The following is a 27489-nucleotide window of genomic DNA, read 5'->3' as shown; positions in this document are numbered from 1 at the left end:
AATAAGCTTCAGCAGCCAAAACCCACATGATTTTTACTTGTTGCTTAAATATTACGAGATAAATTAATATCACGAGTGTCAGAAATGCATTATCTATATTATTACATATTTCAGTATATATGACAGTGTATTTCTAACGTTGACATTCGTGATGATAATTGATCAAAAACAATTTATCGACACAATTGAAGCGCCTGTGTCCCGACAAGGTGAGAAAATTTGTGAGAATCATTTTGCTGGGCAAAATCAAAACCTTCTTAATCACGTTTGTCAAAAAGTTACAAGAATATGTCAGTTCTATGAAATTTGAATAGTATAATGTTGCCCTCATTGTATTACATGGTACATAAAATCTTCCGTGACATAGAAGAATGCTTGATTCTGATTGGTAAAATAGAGGTTTGCTTTTTGCTACAGATACCTCTTTTAAATATACTGAGCCTTTTCACACCAAACCGTGCGTATATATACATCGATAGCCTACATATCGATCCATAAAAAATGGCTGTCGATCGACTTCCCATAAGAACTGTACACCGTGTCGATATTTTCCAGATTCCTTTATAGTATTAAAGTTTTTTATTTTTTTATGGCATGTCAGATTAACTGTAATAATATGAACGAATACTATAAACAAAGGTTTATTTTCTACATGCTTTCAGTGTTGCGCTTTATAAATATAAACACGTTTTATTTACAGCGAGTTAGTGAGTTTACAGGGTAAAAATAAAGTTATTGACAAAATAAAATAAATACAATCCGAATAGAGCCCAGAACAATGCTTAAGTTCAGTGTCAGAGCAATCTAGACTTGCCAAATCATTGTTGACTTGAGTTGGATTCATAATTTTCTTTGGTGTCTAGGACACAGACTAGGTTTTACATCGCTTCAGCAATTTTCAAGGCATATTGCGGCTGGGAGGTCAAGAATTTGGCTTAACATATTGTACTCACAGACCTACCAGCTCTCCTGCAGTCTCAAGATATCCAATCTAAAATCAAGCTCTCAAGTCAAGATTAATTGATCTCAAGCCAAATCCAAACTTTAATGTTGAAAGCAATTTTGGAGGAAATACAGAATTTAATTACAGTGGAATATGATATGTCATGTTTTCCTTTCTGCATGACAATCAATTTCTGTGGCAAAAATGATGCCCAAGGCCATGAACCTTCCCCACCCCCACCCCAACCCCACCCCAACCCCCCTCTGTTAAGCCCTCTACTTCAATTCATTGGGATCTCCGCTCAGCATGTTCATTTACGCGAATTAAAGCTCAACGCACGATAGCGGTAGCGGTTCTGTTTATGGTCAAAGGGAGGTAATCAAGTTTATATAAGAGTTAACTCCCTTGCCCCAACTCCATACAGTGTTAGTCTCTAAACTTCTCACACGGCGTATACCGTCTCGCAAAGGGAGGTAATCGCGTACACCAAATCAAGAGTTATGTCCCTTGTTCCAAATGGTAAATCTGTTTAGCAAATGGTAAACATTATATACAGCTACTTCCCTTTGACCATCAACGGCACTGATTCTCCGATTTGTGTGTCAAGATGCAGTATTCAGGTAACGAATTAGGCTTTGTTGACCCGTATGGACCTACAATCATCAGTGCTCAGCCAATGAAACCACAACCGTGTCCCTCGGAATATATTCTCCAAATTATAACTACAAAATATTGAGAAGAGTGCACGCAACCGTTGATTGGGTTGTCTCCCTTTGACCTGTAACCGAAAACGGTCCTTCCCAACCCGTGTCACCTCCGTTACTCTTCCGATAGCAGTGCGGCAAGTAAGCTGGTTTACTTCCGTGAACGTGCACACACGTCGCTATATAAGTGCAATAATCTTGGACGCGACGTTAAACCCCATTTCACCTCATCTCACTTCAGTCGGGGAGTGACTATATTGATAGTCAAAGGGAGGCAATCGTGTTTGTAAAAGAATTCACTCCCTTGCGTTAATTCCGCACAGTGTCTTCACTAAAAAACTTCACACACCGTCATCAATCAAAGGGAGCTTACCGCGTACAACAAATCAAGAATTATATCCCCTGTCCCAAAGGGAGGTAAATCTGTTCAGAAAATGGTAAACATTATATACAGTTACTTCCCTTTGACCATCAACGGCACGGATTCTCAAATCCAAAGAGTCGCATCTATGTTTCACTTGCTTGGTAATAGGCCGTGGGCTAGGTATGACCCACAAGCACCACCGTGTGAATTTCTTTCATGAATACAAAGTACAAAAGATGCACTCAGGTTGGAAGATGATGGGCTCATAGGATGGACACCGAATTGGGCGGCCAGCTAGTTCCAAAGATTCAATTTCAGGTTGTTTCAAACGGTCAAGGTTCATTGTTAAACGCTGATAATATTCTCTGTGATAGCCATGGGTTTCTTCCAGAACTGCCAGCAGGCTTGTACATGACACTTCCATTTGATTTGGCGTTTCTGGAGGTTCTGCCATCCTTCTACGCTTGATCTCTCCTTCAGTTTTTCGATCTTCTATGGCTTTGCTCAGACGTTGTAGTGGGCCATACTTCAAGCCAGGTACATGTATGATGCACACTGGCTCTGGATCACTGGGGATATGTTTCCGTTTAGGTTGACATGTCAAAGCTGTCTTTGAGTTGTTCCCGGTTGTATAAGATGTTGGTCTCAGTCACAACAGTTCAACCTCAAAAGACACATAATCACGGTGATGACATTGTTACAAGGTGGGACATTTCCATATATATTAACTTGGGTATTCTGTAAGAGAATCTTAAGTATGTAATTGGAATATAATTTATTTCTGTGAATGCATGGTCCCTGTTCATTTCAAGCCATTCATATACGATTTTGACGATTTGCATTTGGACATTTTCTGTAAATTGGAAACTTAAGTAGCTAAGTTATGTATGAATTAAATGTTAGTAAGTGAATTCGTCTTTCACTTTCGGTGGTTCCCCCTGCAAATTCACCTTAACTAGTAGCTGTACTAAAGAATCTGAAACTCAACTTGAAATGGCAAAATTTGTCAAAATATCAAGCCAGCGTCCAAGAAATTGATTTGTATATTTGCTAAAATTACATTAACATTATGATCAGTTTTTTTGCACAGCTTTATAGTTGCCATCTTGAATATGTTACACATAGGTCCATTTCATTCAAAGTTCTGAAATTGACTCGAGCATTATACTGTGAACCTCTTATATGCATACAAAAGTGAGTGATATCAGAGTTGTCAAGAAGTATTCTGTTTGATTGTCCACAAGTAGATCAATAATCAGCCTACATCAAATTATGGTGTTTATATATGGTTTCCTGTGGTATATATAACACATCGAGATCGGTGAATAACACACAAGATGACAAGCCAAATCCTGAGCATACATCCAAGCGTTGTTCCGATGTAGCTAAGCCGAGAATGCAATATTGGGTATCCTACTCTGATATTATAAGAGTAAATTTGTTCCAAATTGTGCAAAAGATTTTCTCCTGGTAACATCACATGTTAAGAAGTACTTCAAGAGATGTACTGGAACACGTGTTAGACGATTAAAGTGGAATCAGGCACACGTACCTAGAACATATATCGGATTAAAGGTTTCTGCGAGAAGAATTTGGTTTTGTCGGGATATATGACGTTCGATTTGCCATGGGTTGGTCAATATTCACTCAATACCAACTATTGATACCTCATTGGAGAGGTACTTATATATGGCTTCCAGTGGTATATCACACTTGAAGATCAGTGGATCACTAGTGAGATGACAACCGAAAACATAATCATACCCCCAAGTGATATACTGCAAAACCGGGCGAAAACACGATATAGGGTACCATACTTTGAAAGGCTGTAACAACAAGTTCGTCCCAACTTTTTTCTTGTTAACATACAAAATCATGTTTAGTATGTTTATGGGCTTTAAAAAAAATTAGTTGGGTTTGGATGTGGGGGGGGTGCTCGTGTGTCATACCTAGCCCACAGCCTATAACGGTGTTGGAACCTACACCGAAACGAGGTTCCTAATTTTAATGAAGAAGTTGTTCATCCATAAATCTTATCCTAAGTTCGTATCTATGTAGTATGAAGGTAACGGAAAACGCCGGGTGGACCTGAATGAAACTGAAATCGCTAGTGATCAATCAGCGTGTGTTCTGCTCACCACAAAACACAGAGATAAATGCATATGCTTGATTGAGTTGATTGAGTGGTCTCCCTTTGACTTTAAACCGAACAAGCTCCTTCCCAGGGCGTGACACCTTAGTTACCAAAGAGTAGACATATTTCAAAGCGATGGCACACATGAATAAGCTTTAAAAAGATACTTAAATTATGTTTCTGAAAAAACAGTTACGTACGAGTAATTCGCTGTACAAAATCGGCTAATTTTCGCCTTAATTTCTCACATTTCTCTCCATATTTAAGCGTTTAATTTTTTTTTTTACATTTGATGTCATTTGATAACAAGTATATTACAATTACATGCAGAAATGCCTGGTCCACTGACAGGCAGTCACACCTGCATGTGACCTTTTTTAGGCACTCATGGGGGCGGTGGGGTAGACTTGTGGTAAAAGCGTTCGTTCGTCACGCCAAAAACCCGGGTTCGATTCCCCACATGGGTACAATGTGTGAAACCTGTTTCTGGTGTCCCCCGCCGTGATATTGCTGGAATATTGCTAAAAGCAGCATAAAACCAAATTCATTCACTCACATTCAGGCTGTCATACACTTGCTTTAAAGAGCTGTGTCTCGGACGTGTGCCCATCTTCACCAATCGACGGTTCAAGAACAAAAGATTGTGTGCAGTAGAGCCCGATTCAGCAGACAAGGAATACAAAAATAGTTACTGAATGCATGGAGTATTACATAGAGGCAATAATCTTTTAACATTCTTATGTTCCAAGATAGGCAATACCAAGCCCTACACCCGGAGAATCCTATCTCAGTAAAATGTAGACCCGATAGTAATAGGGCGCAAGTTTTTTTAACGCGGCACTCACTGGCTACGTGAGCCATCATCTCCGAGTGGTTGAGTGAGTTAGTGAATGTTACTGTTACTGTACATTGCTGCCCACAATACAACGTTTCGGCGACGACTCGTTATAAATGATAAAAAAACGGGAAACCAGAAACCAAACAATGGCGAGAACAATGATCCACGCCGGGACATGGTGAAGGGGGGTAGTTTCGTTAGGGATTTGGGGAGGGGTGAAGGTCAATCACCATCTGTAATAAATGACCGATCCATTATCACCTGACAGAAACACACACACAAACACAGATTGATTGTGATATAAACATGTTTATTGTTTATTTAATAGGGTCACAATACATTATGTAGGCAACAGTTGTATTGAGAGCGCCTGGAGATAATTTAACACCACAGTGTTTAAACAGATTCTGACACACAATCAAAGCATTGTTTAATTGTTATTGCAATATATGTATATTAAGGAAGTATCTGTTGATAAGAAATTTATCTGTTTCATATTCTATCATGTTTAAAACCACATATCAAAGTTAAAGTATATAAAAGGATTAAATATTTGATGTGCATTCATTGAGATACTTCGGAAGACTTGACTGAACAGAAAATAAAATTATGAAATTAGGCCGATATTTTATAACCCCCTTTTTAATCAAAGTGATTAAGATTTAACAATGGAAAAACCAAAACCTTAATGAAATGAAATACTAATAAATCATTGACGCCTTGCCGAGTAGGTTACCGTGACAATGCGAGCGGTAACCAATAGTCTGAGATGTATAAGAATATAATGGGGGGTATTTTCCCAATGTAAACATCAAGGAAGCTGTTAAAAATTACAAACAGTGTACTGATTACCAGAATGACACAAACTTGCAACAAACAAACAGAATGCTGTGAAACGTGTCCTGCATATATCTGTGCTCCAATGTCACTTCGCTCAAGGTCTGCACCTGCCGACAAATCTGGGATACAGACAGACTTCCCGGATGTGATATCTGTTCAGCAGCCAACACAGGAATCTCTCCAGACCCAGACCGTAACCCCCATGGGGACAGGTTCCGTATTTCCTCTGAAACAGGTGCATATGAGTTACTATATGCCACGTTAAGCAACAATCCAGCAATATCACGGCGGGAGACATCAGCTGAACACATTGTACCCCTCTGGTAGTGTGAACTTTCACCAGAAACGTGTAACATGCGATGGGCACACCAATCCAGGCAATATCTTAAGGGATGACACGAAATCAGAACAAATCCTTCAGCCTGACCACCTGATCTTATTTTGTTTGATTGCTGAGGACCTGTTCTAACTTGCGTCCTCACCGGGAAAATACACCGGCTGTCTCACTTGGACATTCCAGGCAATATCTTCTGGGGAAAAGGTGTTGCAAGTGTCATCCAAATACATAACACGCTATGATATTCCTGTCACATCGGCCATGTGTGACACAGGTATTAACTTTGTTTGTTGTTTAACGCTGCACTCAGCATTATTCCAGCTATATGATGCCGTTCTGTAATTAATGGAGTCTGGACCGGACAATACACTGATTGATATCATGACCATCGATCCACACAAATGGGATACGATGACATGCATCAACCAAGTCAGCGAGTCTGACCATGGCCACCCGATTCCATAGGTCGCCACTTACGAAAAGCATAGTCGCCTTTTATGACAAGCCAAAACACCAAACATTTTTGTTACCCAGTTGAAATTGTTTTGAAAATCATGTGTAAACACATGTACCATGAGACAAAAATGTCAATACAAGACATACAAATTAAAACAATACCACAAACTGTTGGACATTTTATGAGTACGTTCAGCTGTCACTAAATACTCAGCAATGTTTGAGCAATATGACGGTGGCCTGTAAATAATCAAATCTGGATCAGGAAAACCCGTGAATGAAAGTTAAGCATCGATCCAGGCAATCGGGGAACGATGACACGGAATCAAAACACTTCACCCAGTCTGACCACACGATCTAATTTTGTTGCCACGTACGACCAGCAGTGTGCTGAGAACATATTTACCCCAGTGCTATTCGCCGAAAATGTCGGCTCTGACCAGAAAGATCTTGATTGTAATACAACTTTCAGCACGTGTGGTCAGCAGACATTCCAAAGTTCCTCACAAATTGCTGAGGCAATTACATTACTGTGATGATAGATTGCTTGACTCTCACATTCTTTCTGTGGGTCCCCATGGGGAAAACATAATGCCAGAGTGCTGTCTCACCTGGTCAATGTACCAGTAGTAGGGCGTGACGTCAATGCCCTCTCTCTTGAACCCAGCCTCCAGCTCATCCTGACCGGATATCCTCATGGACCCACCGATTATCTCCCCTACATTGGGCATCAGGAGGTCAACCTGAGTAAAGGTAAAGAGTAAAGTCGTAGTGTAAGGCGTTCGTAACATATGCAGGTTCCTGATGCCCGCGAATTTCACTTGCAGCCGATGGCATGATAAGCTGACGGAATATTATTTATTAAACATGTCTCTTTTACGTTGGGAAGCTTTGGTGAGTTTGACAGCTAACCTGGTTTACCCAATCAATCCTGAACTTTTTAAACAAGAAATAAACACAAATATGACTGGAAACATATTTCTTTCAGACAATGCATTTCGCTGCAATCACACCACTGCAGCTGTTAGAATCAAAACAGTGTCTGGTGTGACTGGCGAACGACTGAACCACTTGGCCACCCTACTGCCCGCTGTGGCCTTACCGAGTCTGTGAGTCTGTGGTCGCCCTGGCTTCGCAGCATGTAGAAGGATTTTATCTCAGCTGGGAAGCGACACAGGAAGATGGGCTCGTTAATCTGGTCAGTCATCTTCCTCTCGGGTGCTTCTGGGATATCCTAAACATGGGAGAAAGGGGGTGTACACGGATTTAGTGTTTTAGCATCGGTGTAACTCCACACACAGAACTCAGAATAGCTTGAACCACTGGGCTACCTCGCTTCCTTTTAATTAAAATATGGATGGTTAGAGGGTAACAGATGATCAAGGGTTATAGCTTGCACTGGAAATACTACGGAGAAAAATCCTGGTATGTTGCGTGTATGACGTGGGTGAGTAGGGTTAACTCAACTTTGAACAATATTTCAGTTATATTATTGCATCTCAGTTAAATGTCGAGGAAAGCCACATTTATCACCACCACTTTGATGGAAACCCAAATTTCCACCAAGGTTCCAACAAACCAAAACTTTTAATCGATACATCTAACCAGCGGATCCTGGCAGGTAGGGGGCGTAACTCTGCACAAAGACACCACCAGCCAAACACGTTTATACAATAAATAACTCTCTGTACGCAGCTCAGGTTCAGATTCACACACACTTAAAAATGTATAATACTATTTGTCAACACAGAGTCATGCTTGTCGATATTTGAGGTTTGCCTGTTGTCAACATTGAGGTATGCCTGTTGTCAACATAGAGGTATGCCTGTTGTCAGCATAGAGGTTTGCCTGTTGTCAACATAGAGGTATGCCTGTTGTCAACATAGAGGTATGCCTGTTGTCAGCATAGAGGTATGCCTGTTGTCAACATAGAGGTATGCCTGTTGTCAACATAGAGGTATGCCTGTTGTCAGCATAGAGGTATGCCTGTTGTCAACATAGAGGTATGCCTGTTGTCAACATAGAGGTATGCCTGTTGTCAACATAGAGGTATCCCTGTTGTCAGCATAGAGGTATGCCTGTTGTCAACATAGAGGTTTGCCTGTTGTCAACATAGAGGTTTGCCTGTTGTCAACATAGAGGTATGCCTGTTGTCAACATAGAGGTATGCCTGTTGTCAACATAGAGGTATGCCTGTTGTCAACACTGAGGAATGGAAGTGCTGCAGAGGGGTAGTTGGTTTTATTGACAAACACCCCTCTCCATGAAACTACCATAGTGAGCGGTGTTTGACACTTAAAAGAATTACTTTTCGACATTAAATCAGGACTTGGGATTCCTGTGGAAAGAACATAGTACTTTGTGTAAATGTTCAAACTTACGACAAAAGAAGTCTCTGCTTTTTCCCTGTTTCGTGCAATTATTAAATACCTTTCTTGAAATATGCTGATTGCTTTCAGACGAAGATGAACGCAATGATGTGTGTTACGTACATCTCCGAACTCATAGAAGCTGCCGTCTTCCTTCTTGGTGTCGTGTTCCTTGAGGTACGTCAGAGCCTCAGTGTACTGCATTCTCCGGAATGGCTTCTTTGGCGGCTTGAAGTCCTTCACGAATGAAAAAACACATGTAGCATGTTGATAAGGTAAGGGACAGGGCTTACTGAACAGAAACGTTCATTTACGTTGTGTCAAGCATGAACCTATTGACATATGAACGTCAGCTACTTACTGGGTTCAGTTCGTATACAATCTGACCGTGAGGGCCCTTCATCACTCTGTCCACGACATCGCACACCAAGTCTTCCAGTCGGTCAAGCAAGCCATCGAAGTCGATAAAGGAACATTCACCCTCTATGTGTGTGTATCTGGAAATATGGAAACAATATAATACTATGATGACTGGGTGCTGATACCCAGGAAGACAAAAGACATGTGTATCTGGAAATGTGGAAACAATATATTATTATGATGACTTGGTGCTGTAAATACTCAGGAAGACAAAAGGCATGTGGATATACCTCGGGCAAGGGGTGCGTTGTAAGATACACTCGCATCAAAAGGTCACTGTGGTAAAAATCTGGTGCAGCGATGGAGGAATATGATTAGACTCTCACACTCAGCTGGTACTCACTCCGCTAGGTGGCGTCTTGTCTTGGAGTTCTCTGCCCTGTAGGACTGGGCGATACAGAAGACGTCCCCGAGAGATGGCAGACATGTCTCCAGGTATAACTGGGAACTCTGGGTCAGGTAAGCCTGGAGAACAATGCAGTGTCAGTCTTTGCCCGACAGAGATAAGAAATATTTTGTTCATAATTTTCTTTGTTCATTATATTCAGGTTTACTTCATTTTCGTACATTTTTTCAATATTAAAAGAGTTACTTATGTACCCATTTTAATGACATTACATCATCGCCTATTTGGAACAGTGTATACAAGTTGTACACTGTTATACATAGGTCATTAGGTCAAATTGGTTGTCATTCAGAACTTGGTCTGTGGGTGATTTATTCTTTGCATCAGGTCAATCTAATCCTGAAATTCCCTACAGCCAAATAGTAGGGTGGCTATAAACTATAATCTTCTGTATTACAATGACAAAGTCAGACACATCTGTACATCTAATACAATGACAAAGTCAGACACTTTTGATGCTTGTTTTCATGTCTCCGTACAATCAGAAAGTTTCAGTTTCGTCAGGTAAAAACAAGTTTACAAGCCTGTACAGCACGAACCTCCTCCCCGAAGTAGGGGATCTTGAAAAGCGTCGACCCTCCTTCCACCTGCGTCTGTACCAGGGTCGGGGGAGTCACCTGTAATACCACAAAGAAGCTTGTTTGTTTGTTGTTGAACACCGCACTAGTACACATGGCAGCTATATGACGGCGTCCATTAATTAATCGAGACTAGACAAACCAGTGATTGATATTATAAGCAGGGATCCACGATGTCGGGGTGTTGATGACTCGCATTCAACCAAATCACCAACACTGACTAACCGATCCATTAAGTTGCCTTATACGACTGGCATACAGTGCTGGAGGCCCAATTTGGAGCATGATAAATAGATAGACATTATTAAACGAGTGTCTGTCAGATACCATTTATCTTAGTTTCAAGAGTAGTTTCAAAACAAATCTAACGAGCGAATCGATGCACATTTTGTCTTTTCTCATTGTAGCAGGGCGTGGAGTCGTCCCACAGATGACATCCTTACCTTGTCAGCTTGCTGAGGGGGTTAACCTCTTTGGTCATGTGGACAAGGCGTCCGACCTCTGATCAGAAGGTCCGTGGTTTGAATCCCATCACGGGACTCGGACATTTTATGGCCGCTACATTGGCGCCCAACGTGGGGCTGAGCACGTTCATATTAAATTTGAGCAAAATAAGCCTCAGTACCCTACTATGCGGCCCGGGACGTGCCTTCTGTTGACAGGGGAGTATGTAGCAGGGCGTGGAGTCATCTCACAGATGACATCCTTACCTTGTCAGTTTGCTGACGGGGTTAACCTCTTTGGTCATGTGGACAAGGCGTCCGACCTCTGATCAGAAGGTCCGTGGTTCGAATCCCATCACGGGACTCGAAAATTTATGGCCGCTACATAATGATCGCAGTGGCGCACTAATACATAACACATGAGTGACGTCAACCGGTTTACTGCTTACTCATACCTTGCGTAACCCTCCACAAAAAACGTTTTTAGCCACGTCTGTGGATTATAAAGGCGATTGCTCAAAAAGTTAACTAGATAAGATCAAAGAACAAGTATTAAACGCTCTAAAACCATAGCGTTTCGACACAGACGAAGGTGTATTTGACAGAAGCACGAGAAATATATCAATGAATTATAATCAGGAAAGTAGACCGTCATATTCTGACCTTAGGTCATCACCATGGAGTAGCCTATCACAAACTCTCAAATGGGATTCTCACCCACAGGAGTGTAAGAGTGAGAGGTCAGGCATCTATATCACAGCATCCTGTATCACATGAAGTCAAGACGACGAGGACGACCTACTGCGTTCAGGATAGGATGACTGACATGGGGGCTTCACGGCACAGAGTGCAAAATCCGTACTGCTGGAAACATTTGTAAAATCTCCACGTTCCCAGTGAAATGAATCTTGTCTGTGTCTGAATGCCGATCTCATTGTGAATTTATATGCAGGTCTGTCCACAACACGATAAGTAACACAATCACTGAGATTCTGCAGTGATATACCAACCTCAAAGTAGCCCCGATCTTGGTAGTGGTCCCTGAAACACTGCATGATGATAGAGCGCATCTTCATCACCCGAGACGTCTGAAACATAGTGCCGAGTAACTGAAATGGTGCACACTTAACACAACAGCAAATGGTGTTGAAACAGATGAAGGTATGTGTATGTGTGTGTGTGGTGGGAGTAGGGGTCCCTGGTTTAAAGAGATAGTGGAGCCAAACTACTTTTTTTGCAGGACATTGTTGTTTGTGATTGTTTGAGTGTGTGTGTGTGTGTGTGTCTGTGTGTGTGTCTGTGTGTGTGTCTGTGTCTGTGTGTCTCTTGTCGCATTTTCACCATAACGATTAGGGATAAATACGGGTTCAGTCAGCAAATGTTTGGCAACATTCTACTTGTTAGACTAAGTAAAATTCTTCAAACAAAAAACACCCTGCACCTGAAGGCACCCCTGTTTAAAGACAAGAAGGGTCATCTTGCCTCCCATGTTACCACTGCTGCTACAGTTACTTTTAAAAGTGGAATCTTTAATTACTTATTTTAAGGAGCTGCCTGAAATACATCAACATAGTTGCTTCCCCTGCTTGTCAGAATCCTATGATGGTGGGTTCGAATCCCGGTTAGTCTTAATTATGTTTCTAGGATTGTCATCGCCATGCGCCTGCTCTTGGGTGTCACAAGTGGTAAACATCTGAGCCCTTCATCCCTTCTGGCTTTTCCAAGTAACCCATTGTCATCTTGTCGTCCACAAAACAAGAAATCAATCAAAAGGTGGATAAATTCGCAATTAGTATAACTCACGTTTTCCCCCCTCAGCATCATATGCCTGTTGTCCAGCTGTACGTCCACGTGGGCCTCCTGGGGGAAACACACAATAAACACTTAATAAACAAATAATATACACACACTATTAAACAAATAATCACTACACAAGGAACACATAATAAACAAAACAATAAACACATGAATAAACACATAAAATAAAACAGAAAAGAAATAAACACTTAAAAGAAAGTTAACACATAAAACATTTAATTAACAAATAACAAACACACAGTAAACATATAACATATTATTAACACATATAACAAACATATATAATTAACACACATTAAACACATTAAATATATAAATAATAAAAACACAAGATAAATTCATGATAAACATGTGACCGACAAGCCTATCCCTATACAAATGAGAGTAAAAAGCTGTGGTTGTGTATTATTTGTATTTCAACAGATGTTTTCGGTACTTTGATTTCAAAAATATTGAAAACTATTTCTTTTATGTTGCAAATATATCTTGAATATCGGTAAATATTACTATACGGTATATTCCACTCAAAAGAAGTTACAAAAACAAAGGATTATTCATTGTACTATACGACAGATTTACTAAAGTATCATGAAAGTGTTATTTCATTTCTTTGTTACAGTATATATTGTATAACCTCAGTTTGATTAAGAGTGTACATTATGAGCAGAGTCTGTTGTTATACCTCATTCAGTAGGTTGTCAGCGCCCCCTGCCGGGGATGTTCCAATCAGCTCCCAATAGTCTGCATCCAGTTCATGGCTGTCAGGTGCCTGCAATGGGAACACCAATAGATATGTGGCTTGTGTGGACCACGATGTCTTATCATTTATATGCTTGAGAGTATGAACACTTAACGTTGCCTTCACTACGGAAGCAAGTGAGTCAAAAATATCATTTCTCTACATCATGATAATCAAATCAGGTAAAATTAGAAACAACCAACAGACACACAACAATATCACCAGTTTTCATCTTTTCACTCAACCACAGCAATGAAAGACTTCAAGAATTAAGAGTGTTAATTGTCATGGACAACAGGGATACCCTAGCACTCTGGTAGGTGATGTGATCGTTTAGTAAACAGAGACAAACGGTGTGTGCGTGTGCATGTGTGCATGTGTTATTGTATTACATCTGTAACATGAAAATGAAGGATGGGTGGGGTTTTACGCCTTGATGCTTACAGTCTTTCCAGGTGGCAACTCTTTGATGACGCCGTACACAGCAACGGTAGCCTCTGTCGCCAAAGTCAATGCCTCGTAGGTCTGACACTAGAAATACACATCATATAATAAACATGCATGCCTTCTCACATTCGTTTAAACATCAGCACGTCAATCAAACCAATACCACTTTTTCACTAGTACGTTCTGTTTACAGTAACATGATAATCATGACATGCACACAGTATATGGAGTCTGGTGTCTCAAGTATTGATTGAGTATTGCTTATCTGTGCGGCATGATTACCTGTGTCGCATGTCTACGGGCATGTCATGCTTATCAGTATCGATGATTGACTATTGCTTACCTGTACGACATGCTTACCTGTGCGGCATGTCTACGGGCACGTCATGCTTTTCAGTATCGATGACTGACTATTGCTTACCTGTACGGCATGCTTACCTGTGAGGCATGTCTATGGGCACGTCATGCTTATCAGTATCGGTGATTGAGTATTGCTTACCTGTACGGCATGCTTACCTGTGCGGCATGTCTACGGGCACGTCATGCTTATCGGTATTGAGGGTTGAGTATTGCTAACCTGTGCGGCATGCTTACCTGTGCGGCATGTCTACGGGCATGTCATGCTTATCGGTATCGTTGATTGAGTATTGCTTACCTGTGCGGCATGCTTACCTGTGCGGCATGTCTATGGGCACGTCATGCTTATCGGTATCGGTGATTGAATGTTGCTTACCTGTGCGGCATGCTTACCTGTGCGGCATGTCTACGGGCACGTCATGCTCATCAGTATCGGTGATTGAGTATTGCTTACCTGTACAGCATGCTTACCTGTGCGGCATGTCTACGGGCACGTCATGCTTATTGGTAGCGGTGTTTGAGTATTGCTTACCTGTGCGGCATGCTTACCTGTGCGGCATGTCTACGGGCACGTCATGCTTATCGGTATCGGTGAATGAGTGTTGCTTACCTGTGCTGCATGCTTACCTGTGTGGCATGTCTACGGGCAAGTCATGCTTATAGGTATCGGTGATTGAGTATTGCTTACCTGTACGGCATGCTTACCTGTGTGGCATGTCTACGGGCACGTCATGCTTATCAGTATTGATGATTGACTATTGCTTACCTGTACGTCATGCTTACCTGTGCGGCATGTCTACGGGCACGTCATGCTTATCGGTATCGGTGATTGAATATTGCTTACCTGTACGTCATGCTTACCTGTGCGGCATGTCTACGGGCACGTCATGCTTATCGGTATCGATGATTGCCTATTGCTTACCTGTACGTCATGCTTACCTGTGCGGCATGTCTACGGGCACGCCATGCTTATCGGTATCGATGATTGACTATTGCTTACCTGTACATCATGCTTTCCTGTGCGGCATGTCTACGGGCACGTCATGCTTATCAGTATCGGTGATTGAGTATTGCTTACCTGTACGGCATGTCTATGGGCACGTCATGCTTATCTTTACGTACGCAAGGTTTTAAATGTACCATGACTAGTAGCAGTTAAGCAAGCCATTGCACCATGTATGCTTAACTTAATACCATGTTTACCACCAATATTACTCAAAAGTTCCTGACTGCTAGAGGTCAAGCGACCCTGTACGACATGGAGAAGTCAAGCTACACAGTACGTCATGTAGGCAGTACGTCTTTTCACCTGTATACCACACCAACTAGTAACTTACCTGTACGTCATGTAGGCAGTACGTTTTTTCACCTTTATACCACACCAACTACTAACTTACCTGTGCGTCATGTAGGCAGTACGTCTTTTCACCTTTATACCACACAGTGTGACACTAGCTAGTAACTTACCTGTACGTCATGTAGGCAGTACGTCTTTTCACCTTTATACCACACAGTGTGACACTAGCTAGTAACGTACCTGTACGTCATGTAGGCAGTACGTCTTTTCTCATTTATACCACACCAACTACTAACATACCTGTACGTCATGTAGGCAGTACGTCTTTTCACCTTTATACCACACAGTGTGACACTAGCTAGTAACTTACATGTACGTCATGTAGGCAGTACGTCTTTTCACATTTATACCACACAGTGTGACACTAGCTAGTAACTTACATGTACGTCATGTAGGCAGTACGTCTTTTCACCTTTATACCACACTGTGTGACACTAGCTAGTAACTTACCTGTACGTCATGTAGCACGCACTGCAAGAACCCACTTCCATCCCGCAACACCACAAACATCAAGTTCTTTCCTGAAATGGAACAAATTGTTTTCTGTTCGTAAATATGTTCTGTCAGGTTGGTCTAGTGGTAGAGCGCCTGCCCTGTGAGTGACAGGTTAGTGGTTCGATCCCCGGCACGTTGCGGTTTAAAGGCAATGATCTTGAACACATCATTTAAGCCCATTTCACCTGAACCTCACCTCACCTAACACTACATTCTATAAGATGCAACAAGTGTTAATTATTTACATACATTTTACTCAATGTTCTCAATATCCAGACCCGAGAAGATCCGGGGTAGAATAGGTCTTCAGCAACCCATGCTTGCCGTAAAAGGCGACAATGCTTGTCGTAAGAGGCGACTAACAGGATCTAGTGGTCAGGCTAGCGTGGATCAATGCTCGTCAATCACGATTATTTACAGACCGCCGTCATGTAGCTGGAATATTGCTGAGTGCAGCGTTAAGCAACAAAACATACTATCCACCGACACTCAAGTTCTGCCAATGAGTTGAACCTTACGATAATCTTATACAATTATCTTGTTTTCCACTGTTCACATAATACCTTGCCTTCTCAAGCGATGTACCCATCCTTGAACCTTGACCCTTTTATTGCGGTTTTGAGTAGCCTCCCTTATCCGTATCTGCAACAACAGACTGGAATACACAAGCTGCGGACAACAGTACGGGTCATGGTGTTAAGACACTGCAGATAACACATGGGAGAGCATCAGTATCTTCGACAGCTGGGGTAACGAATAGTTTAAGCCTATGACATAGCCTGAGTTTTGTTTGAGACAGGTCATTGCTTCAAAATATAATTTGCCTGTGCTCAAACCATTTTCAGGGCAGATTTTTTGCAAGACATCAAACATGTTAAGCAAACAAAATTTTCAGTAAAATGTGACAACCAACAGTTTTTTCCAGTTTCTCGAGATATATTTTGTTTGTTTTTTAAAGCAAATCCCTTGCCGACATGTCGAAAGATATTTCGTCGATCTCTATAATCTCAGCAGTTCAAACTCCTTAAAGCGAAACGGTATTGCGTAAACTTTATCAACATTGACATCACATGTAGATGGCGCAAATAGACGAAACGTTAAACAAATTGTCGTCTGGCAATGTGTGGAAAAACAACAGTTTCCCATCTCAACCTCAGTCTGTTTTAAAATTACGTTAATATGAGTTGTAGGCCCGTGCGAGGGTTTAACAAACCGTATTCTCCGAGAGTTAAGCCAAGAACTGATATTATGCCCTTGCTATCAAAGTGGTGAAGCACCTAGTCCGTGATCTAAACTCACTTGTTTCGGCTTTGGAAGACTGGCATCCAATTTTATTGTCACCTTTCTGGCTTCTGCCAGGTTCCTCTCCGTCCGCAATGCGTCCTCCGCCTGCAACACAGTCAGACCATCAGTTCAACACACTAGAGTCGCTGTGCATTCCGGCATGCCACAACATGATTGTGGGTTCGAACTTCAATACCAGATTTGCCCACAGTACGAGTCTTGGTTTGTCAGCACCATACCAGTACAATTACAGCGACGACCCCATTATCAAACGAAATATTCATTTGCAAGTACTTACAAGACTAGAAGCAACACCATAACAAGAGTTTCACCAAAGTTACTCTAAAATAGGAAGTCTCCTGCCTCTGACTGCATAATTATAAGAAATTATTTGCACTTCAAGTTTAATGACATCACTACCGGTTTGGGGAAATATGTGTCCAATGCAAGACTACATTAAAGTCCCATGCATCTAACGTTATATATAGGAAAGTTACATGTACATCCGGTTTAATGTCAACACTTCCGGTTAGGGAAAACGGTGTCTTAGGAACAACTTTAGGAAAAAATCGTTCTTTCAGTGTCTAAGGAATAAATCTTTCCCGAAAATTCTTGAAACAAATAATTAAAAATATGATGTCCACATGTGGAATTCAAAAAAGCAATCTCATTAAAATCAGACCTCAGTTCTCGCTACTGCTTAACAAAGATCTGAGGACATTCCAATACGGCTCACGTCAGAACGACTAATCAGAGCATCGCTTACCAGATTATGAAAGTGACAGTGGGAATGTGATTTCTGATCAATCATCATGCAGCCTCGAGACTTTTAACTCCGAACGATAGTTACGGGTTTAACGACTGTATCCATACAATCTAGACCATCTATTAGTCATGCAAGAATATTCTTTTGTTCAGGTTTCAAATTTGTAATCGAGAATTTGTCAAAATACGTTTCGAAGCGAAGACGCCAATTTGAAATTAGTGCCGTAAAGCACGAGAAAGCTGCCTTCTGATTGGTCATGCCATTTGTCGGTCAAAGTTCGCGCAAGATCGGTCTGACGTGGCCCGTAATGGGATGTCCTCAGATCTTTGTTTAGCAGTAGCGAGAACTAAGATCTGATTTTAATGAGAATGTCAAAAAAGAGATGGAAAATATAGGTATACTATTCATTGAACGTAAGTAACCGTGACATGTTACTGATATCATGTTCTCATCACATGTGATGCAGAAGAATATGACATATGACTTTTTGAAAAGGACAAACATGCTTTGCCACAGACCTTCACCGTGATCTTAATCTTATGAGTAGGGCATTCTACCAGACTATAATCCCCCAGCCCTAATCCCTTAATCAGGTACCTGAATTTCAATTTTGAGCTGGATCAGAACACCCCACGCATTCGTTCGTCAACACTCGCATGTTTCCGTGACATACAACAAGGACATCCGCTTGTAGCGGAATGGGACGAATTGTTCACGAATGCACGGTGACCCACATTCGTCACCACTCGCCCCTTTCCGTAACCTGCAAGAAGACTCGTCCCCCTATCGATGAATGTTATGTGCGAAAATACGACAAACCAATCAAAATGCGCGTATGATTTCAAGTACTTCGTCAAAGAATCCCTCAGAAATAATTTTTGATTTTACATATGTCTTGCATCTAAAAATATACCCAAGACACAGTTAAATGTGTTCAATCACACTGTATATAACCCAGTGCGGATGTGAACGAGACATTGTCTGCTCGTGTCTGCAGACCCGATAAGATGCCGTCGTGTTGTGTGTGGCAATATGCTGGTGGTGGCGAATGCAGTCTGATTTGGGTTTTTCCAGATTCACGGAAAATCCACATTCGCCACCAACCCGTGTCATTCCTGGACTTGCCGAATACCAATGCCTTCTTGTAGGTCACGGAAATATACGTTGAAGACTGCTGTTCCCATGCAAAACGTGTGTTTTGTCACATGCTACGGTTAACGCTTGGCAAGGTAATGTCTGAATAATGAACAACAACCCAACACACAAGTGTCGCCCGCGGCAGTATTGGATTACGTTTGAACACAGAAGTTGTTTCTGAGGTTCGAGGGATTTTCTCAAAACCTGGTTAGTTAATATTTATTGCAGATTTGCTCAGCAGTCACTGTACACGTAATTACATTCGCTTTTGTTGATTTATTATTTTGAAACATTGGTGTAAAATCGCAAGTTTAACCATTGTTCATAATTATTTGATGACATTCTGCACTATGTAGTCAGATGGGGTATGTTTGAATGAAAAATTTAGACCATACTTGCTTGTGAATAATCTTAAATACCGATTCAATTTAAAGTGGGAAGAGTTTTTTTATCAATTTTAGTTTTTTTACGGTGTCTCTATTAAGTGCTAGTAACATACAGTATTAATAATCGAGTTAATATTTGCCCAAAAGCAATACTGTACCTCTTTGGTCGATCTCCTTTCTGCGCTGCTTTGCTCCTTCTGCCAAAGTTTCAAACACTTTTTGTACTGAGACTTGGAAATGACGTCATAAGCCTGAAATGACAAATATTTATTTAAGATCTGCATTCTGTTTATACATACCTTCTTATCATGTGGTGTGTTTGTTAATATCCTAAGGAACTATAGGGTCTGTCAGTTGTGCCCTGTTTTGTTAGTTAGCATCAGTATCCATGTTGAACAGTATCTGTGTCTTTATAATCGTTGTAGATTAAGCTGTATCATCTCATATTTACGAGAAAAATTGTTTTGTTAAACATTATATCTATAAATAAGTATGAGTATATTCACCTCAGTCGATCTCGTCTCGTCTCGCGCGTCCACGTGTATCGTGGGGAACGGCTCTCCTCCGACATGGCGCATAGCCTGAAATATTAACATGACTATTATATGGTACAAACATGCTTACATATACATGAAGATGCATAGAGATCATAAGCAGAGTGTTATTAATTATGAGTAATATTAAATATTATTTATAAAATAGTATTAATATTAGTATATTATATTATATGTTCGTAATAAAATGACATTATGCGAACATATGCCACACGATGGTAATAATCATCTCTTTATTGTATACAAGTGTCATTCTAATAACAGACTAAATTAACTTATCTTACCTGCTCTGAGACATGCGTGTGTGTGTGTGAACGAGCGCGAGTTCATGCGTGCGTGTGTGTGTGTGACGCCGCAATCAGCGACATTCCAGCTAAATGACGGCGGTCTGATAATAAACGACAGTAATGTCTAACACTTGCATCACGTCGGGCTCTCTTCCCACAAAATACATTGTCAACCATATTCACTCACTACCTTTCAAATTATCTGAATATAATTCAAATTTACATAAAGTCTACCTGGAGAACTGTCTTGAAGGGCGTCTCCTTTGTACCATCCCCTCCTTTGTCGTCCCCCCTCTTCTCTGACGTGTAGATGTCTCCTGAAATAACAATCCCAAAACGTACGGTTTTTGTCAGTGATTGCGTCAGCACTATACACCCCACGCCCTGCGTCACCCAGGCCTTACACCCCTTCAGCTGACAAGTACGCTGTGATATAACTGAAATACAGTTAAAAGCGGCGTTAAACCAAACTCAATTTAAATCAGTAGTTTCGTTTTGTTGGATTTAACGTCGCAATTCCAGTTGTATGACGCCAGTCTGCAATAATCGAGTCTTAATCAGACAATCCAGTGATTGACATCATGCGCATCGATCTCCACAAGTCGGATACGATGGTTTGCATCAACCAAGTTAGCCTGACCACCCGATCCCGCAATATCACCGAGTAAATCCTGAGAATGTTGATGTGAAGTTGTGTGGTTTTACTCACCGGTGCTCATGGTCGTGTCGACTCGCCTGAAGTTGACTGCAAAACAGCCGTCCCACTCACACGTCGTCTAGTTTTAATATTACCGATTGCATCAGACAAGCCTGTGCAGTTAACAGTTCACGGGAAAGGCAGTTTCTCTTAGTTGAGAGCGACACTGTGTTATTCAGGAACCTGAGCTATAAATAGCAACGCGACACGGTTTCCATGACATGACATTATGTTTTTATCGTTGCACAGTCGGATACGGCCTTGTCCTCAGTCTCGCATGGGGCTATGGCAAGCCTTTGCATGTATTACCCATTTATTTACATCAATTTTTTACGTTTTTACGTTATGATGTCAGTGATGTTTTATTAATGTTATTAATTCTTTACTAATTTTATTTTAATAAATTATATGAAATTTAGAATGGTTTTCGTCATGGTAAATACAGAAATTGTATATACAGAAAATATTGTTTATTTTATTATAATTGCATAATGTATTCTATATCGCATATATAGTCAAATAAAAGCAATCGGTTGTGTGTAATAATGACAAACCATATTATATTTCTTGGGTAGTACCTGCGTTGTCAGACAAGGATGCGGATTAAGCCTGATACATTTTCACACTTTTAGTAACGAATAAGTACTGCATTTATATACTAATAAATATTTTCAAGATGCATTTTGTATCTGAAAAAATGCAAAATATGATTGAATTGTTATGAATGGATATGGAATTTAATACAGATTAAACTAACATAACAGTTTTTAGAAATGAATATCTTTCAGTTTGAGGTTGTGAATACTGTACAAGCATGGGATTGATGGTGACAATCAAGATTACTTGGACAAGTGTCTGTTATATAAAATATCTGAACAAACTGTAAAGGAAAAATAAGTAATAAAGAAATTTGACATTCCCCAAGTTGCATTAAGTACCTTGATAGAAGAGGACTATTTGACCAGAGAGATAGTTTTGAAAAAGTGCACAGTATTTATTTTTATTAGGCGTTGTATGTCGATTCCCCAATACTGTCGCTTTTGATATCGACCTTATAAGTATATTTTGTAAGACTTATTAAATATTGGATAGGATAAATTAGATTAAGTTTAAGAAAATACCCAAACCAGTGTTATTTAAAGCTGAAATCTTCATCAATCAATCTTTATTGTATGAAAGGCGATTGGCCCATATACACACACAGATAAACAATATCATTTACAGCTGTACAGCGCATTATATAATTATTGGATAACTAATATGATGCTTGACATGTAATAGAGGTATTGTAATAACAGTGGTAATAACCACAGTGGCAGAAGTAGTAGTATAAAATACAAAAGGAATACAAAAGGAATGGAATGGAAATATGAAGTTTTACGTCGCAAAGGCTTTCAGCCATAGCACGACGTTCAATACAAAAGGATCTATCAGTAATATACCCATCATGTCAAGACAATTTGACAATTTAAATGTATATGCATTTCTAGTAGAAACAAACAAACAAAATGAAATGTAGAATCTCCTGATCTAGATGCGAAAGTTTCAAAACAACTAATTATTTCTGGACATATCCGGTTTACTAAGTAATTTACTACGCACTCGTAGACTTTGATAGATGCATTGTAATATCTTAGTTAAATTTGACTAGGGATACCATTAAAGGATGATATTTTGTTCATGGAATAGTGGTTCGTAGTGATATCAGGAATATATTTCAATCTTAGGTTGTCGTAAATTGGACATATAAACAAAAAGCGTAATTCGTTTTCAATATGGTTTTCGCAGAATGGACAAAAACGCACATCCTTGGGAATAGAGGAGAAGCGACCCCTGTTGCACATCAAATCATTTAACCTTAGCCTAAGTTTAATAAATGTGTCTCTAATTTTTCTGTCTGTTATAGTGTACAGGTAAACCTCTGGTGTTAGACAATATTTAAAGGTTTTATAGAAGTCGTAAGGTGCACTGTTATCTAGTGACGACCTCCAGTTTTGAGTAAACATATCAGTTGCTACCTGTCTGGGCTGATATCCTTCGCAATCCTGGTGTTTGTCGTAGTTGTGGAGGTGGTCGTGGTTATTATTTCACGTAAGTGACGTAGCCGTATGAATCTGTCCTGTGCTCTGGTAGTGATACGTAGTCGACCGGGCCGGATCTGTTGTCCCGTGTGTCTTATAACTGTTCCACAGTTTTGTAATGGTGCTTGGTGCTACGTGGAAAAATCTGGCTACAGCTGAAGATGATTCTCCTATTTGCAGTCGGCCAGTGGTGTTGTTGCGTTGGTCTTTAATCGTGGCATGTTTTCGCTGTTCACTTGCTGTAAGATTGTGAAGGAATACTAATGAAAACCCAACGCTATTATAGCCCAACACGTGATGTAGCACGTCGATTCAGCGCGGTTGTGATTTCGCGATTTTTCCATCGTTTCACCATATTTCTGCAGTACCTCATTCTACCAAAACAAATCAATCCCAATCCATGCAGAAATGACCAATTCATTGTTGGTATTAATTTTGTACGCATGTCGATAACACTCTGTCAGATAGTTACGATTATATTTTACTTTTCCGTTGTTTTTTGTTGTTTTTATTTATTTCCAGAGTATACATATCTGGCTAAATTAAAGTCTTGACATTCTTGGAGAAACATATTTACATTTCCAACTGACTGACATAGCCATATAAAACCAAAACGATTAGAAAATAAAATATGTCTTATATGCGATGTCCATGTTTAATTGCCAATGTTATCTATATGTGAAAGCATGTAATAAGCTAATTTTATACACATGAAGAATTTTAAACCTGTATTTTAAACATCTAATCTGAGAGTAAATATATAATGGGTATCTACCACATTCACCATAAAGCATACACTTTGATGTTGTTGTCTTGTTATTATTTTATAAAATATAGACATACATTTAACTTACTTCCCATAATACATGATTATGAATTGACTGGGCCCAGGAGGAGTCTTTCTGAGGAACTGTGAAAGAATAGACATGCAATTGTTTCTTAACGTGTTGCATTTACCTGGTTATAAACAATTTCTATTCAATGATCAACAAAACAGATTACAAAATATTTCAGATGACTGTCAGGTTAGTCTGAGTGCGAGCATTTATCTGTCATATGATGTGGCATGTGACTCGACGATGATTTTGATCACGTGGAAAACTTTCCGAGGATTGGTACTCACGTAGCTGATAAATAAGCACTTCAAATTGCGTCTGCATCTCTCTATACGATACCAATTTACATCCCTGATGTCATATTTCACGCTCAAATCAATAATATCAACAGAGGGAGACGGTTTTACAGCTTCAGTAAAATTGATTCAAGGCGCTCAGTTACTACTGCGTTTGGCTGTGAATGTAACAATTGAAGATTAACTTCATTTGTAAACAAGCTGTGATTATTATTCAGACATGAGGTACTCATGTGAAGATCTGCATCTGAAGTATATTGGTCACGCATCTGTTTTGCAAAAATACTACGTTGAGACCTACAAATAATGAGAGAAAAATAATTTATTTAAGTGTCATTATATACGTTATATAAGTTGTGTATATACAAACATTGATATATCATTAAAAAGTAACGTCCAGTCATAAGGCTTATGAGACAGAATAAAACAATGAATGCGTACATACAAAACAGACAAGACGTTTGATGTTACTTTTATATTTTTGTCTGTTAAAAATGAATGTATGAAATTAAGAATTTTTCCCTCTATGGCCTTGTTTTGGAGTTGGTTTTGTTGTTGTAAAAAGCCATTATACCAAGCAATGTCAAAATCTTAACAGAAGTTATATGGTCAATGTGTATTGTTTTGGGTTTGGACTGTTTTTACTCCTTGTTACATAAGTAAAATGTGGTCTAAAGGTTGCCGGTTTGGCGGAAAGCCGCTTTGGACCTTAAAATACATTCACAATTGGAAACTTTTATTAATAGTTGTTTCCATACCTTTGCAGATTGTATGGGTTTAGGGAGATGGGGTGGTATGAAAGAGGCTTATTTGAGGGTTTCCCTGGTTTTAATTGTCTGTCAATTATTGAGAAGTGACGCCTCAGTCAGTAGTGCGTTTACAACCACACTTACAACCACTACTTATCAAGCCATATTTACTACATCTATGTATAATAAATGAGTTGTTATCAATAATATCCCCTGTCACATACATGATTGTACTTATCATGAGAACGCAACACATTGCAATATTAATTTTGAAACAAACTAATTAAAGTCTCACCTCTTTCATATTATAACTTTAGATCTATGCTTAAAGATTCAGAGTAAAAAAAACCCTTTTCCAAGTCAAAATAGGGAATTGCATTGGACATTCCCAATAACAATATAGACATAATCGGGCATTTCTGACAATGCCCTAATATCTACCGGTGTCAATTATTAAATTATGATATATGTCATATCAAGGCTATCCTAAACGTATCAAGTGAAATCACTTTGACGCACTTTTCAAACCTAAACATTTATTTGAAACATTTATGTGTGTAGTGTTTTAGAACCACCGAAAATTGCACGATGCCAGTCTTGCTCATATTTAGCCTTAAGATGTTTCCGAGGGGAAAAGGGGAACAATTTGAGTTTTTCACAAGTCGACAAATGAACATATGTTATTTTGAAACCCAGTTAATTTTACCCCTCTCTGGTGCATGTAATAACATGTTAAATGATTTCAGCGTGTGGAGGACAAGTCGAACAGTTTAAACCAATATCTAACACAGCGTATAAATGCGAAATATAAGTGTATATCTCTCAAGAGCTCTTCAGATAACATCAGTTGACAGTTGTACAAAAAAACGTTTACAAGTTTCTTTGTCTTCACTCATGTTTAATCCCCAATTTTCACAATCATATAAAAAATTAAATACCAGCTGGAGATATTCGCATCCAAAGTACAGCTAATAATGCCCGTTTCGCCTTTTAGTAATATGTCTGAAATGTATGCTCTATGACAAAGAACTGAAAAAGTATACATATTTTTTTATAAAATGAAACTGACCACACCCAAAAAACAATTTCGTGCCCAGCTCGTTACACACACATTTCTTGATGTCATAACTTTCAAATTTCACCGCTAAACACAAATTCTTACAATATGTTTCAGTCTGTAAACTTATGATCGTGTCTATCTGCAGTGAGATTAACACCATCTTCACAATTTGCAAACATACTAGTTTGAGACCCATGAATAATAAGAGAGAAAAATGGTTTATAACATAAGCTGTGTAAATAGAAAAAAATGACATATAATTTAAAAGTAACGTCCAGCCATATTTTTAAAGGCTTATGGGACACAATAAGACAATGAATACATAAAACTTAATGTGTACACAAGGGTACAGAAAGAGTATTCTTAAATTGCATGTATGTTCTAAGCTTACTACTGTTCGTTAGATCTCTGTCAAATTATAAACACTCCAGCAACCTCAATTTTGATATATTTTCAGCATTATTAAACAAAGCAGTTCACAGTTATTTGAGTTAAAACCATTCAGGATAGAAACGTGACAAATATATTTTTTTAGCTAAACTGTAGCATACCTGGTCAAGTTTCTTCTGTATCTGATATAGAGTAGATTAGTGGACACAATGAATACATGATATTAATAAAATCTATACACCAGTCTCTCCACTAATATCATACCTCGAAATAAGTATGCTCCATTGCATCGAAAGTGAACTTTGAAAAAGGATTCCAGATCTGAAACAAATGGGCCGCCAACTTGTTTTCCAAAGACCCTAAAGGATTTGATTCTCGATTTGTATTCGAAAATTTTCTTTGTGATGATCCGTAGCCCCAAGGTTGTAGAAAAGACGATATAAACGAGAAAGGGATGGCGGGATACGGAACCACAGCTGTACATGGTGGATGGTCTTGCAAGATATAAAATTGGAATTATTTGTGCAAAATAAAAAGGCAATGCTGGATTGGAAAATGAGAAATTTAAAAAAAAACACTAATGCAAAAAAAACATCGCTCACACAAACATTCAAACAAATACTGATAACGTCAAGACACTTATAAGTGTGTCAAGCACGGTATCAGTGACGTAGGGCGAAAAAAGCGCGAGGAATTGATTTTACCCTGACGTTGCAATTCCTCGAGAATTCTGAATTCATGCTGGCAAGGGAAAGGATTAAATGTCACTCTGGTCCTGTTGCACCGAAACAGACTTATGACAAGGGTGATGATATACGTCGATATACGCCGACCCAATTGCACTGGTGGATTAAACGGGGGTGAAGGGATGCTGGCTGGGATGGATGAGGTGGGGTCGGGTGGGTGTTATGATGAGGGTGG

At 39.7% G+C, this 27489-nt stretch overlaps 1 protein-coding gene across 3 annotated transcripts; it reads right to left on the bottom strand.

The window, feature by feature from the left end:
• Positions 1-5272: 5272 nt before the first annotated feature.
• Positions 5273-23314, bottom strand: LOC124117168 (asparagine--tRNA ligase, cytoplasmic-like). Of its 3 annotated transcripts, none has more exons than XM_048394132.1 (18): positions 23175-23314; positions 20694-20776; positions 20125-20199; positions 19777-19869; positions 17345-17434; positions 16609-16687; positions 16001-16071; positions 13834-13920; positions 13333-13419; positions 12636-12692; positions 11843-11920; positions 10351-10428; positions 9749-9870; positions 9347-9482; positions 9109-9222; positions 7719-7850; positions 7228-7359; positions 5273-6049 (listed from the first exon to the last, which is right to left on the bottom strand). In XM_048394132.1, exons 3-18 carry the CDS (start codon positions 20194-20196, stop codon positions 5918-5920), a joined length of 1560 nt encoding a protein of 519 aa, XP_048250089.1. In that variant the 5' UTR covers positions 20197-20199; positions 20694-20776; positions 23175-23314; the 3' UTR covers positions 5273-5917. The 3 variants fall into 3 exon arrangements, 2 of the variants coding, with proteins under 2 accessions (XP_048250089.1, XP_048250088.1); XM_048394131.1 differs by lacking the exon at positions 23175-23314 and adding an exon at positions 21169-21343; XR_007220324.1 differs by lacking the exons at positions 5273-6049; positions 23175-23314 and adding an exon at positions 21169-21348 and having other exon boundaries at positions 7240-7359; positions 9047-9222.
• Between the last annotated feature and the right edge of the window lie 4175 nt (positions 23315-27489).

The sequence above is a fragment of the Haliotis rufescens genome, unplaced genomic scaffold, assembly GCF_023055435.1.
Source record: "Haliotis rufescens isolate VD_foot unplaced genomic scaffold, xgHalRufe1.0.p SCAF_13, whole genome shotgun sequence".
In the NCBI taxonomy this organism is placed as follows: Eukaryota; Metazoa; Mollusca; class Gastropoda; order Lepetellida; family Haliotidae; genus Haliotis; species Haliotis rufescens.
Note: the sequence above shows the minus strand (reverse complement) of the source record. Positions and strands in the feature narration are given on the sequence as shown.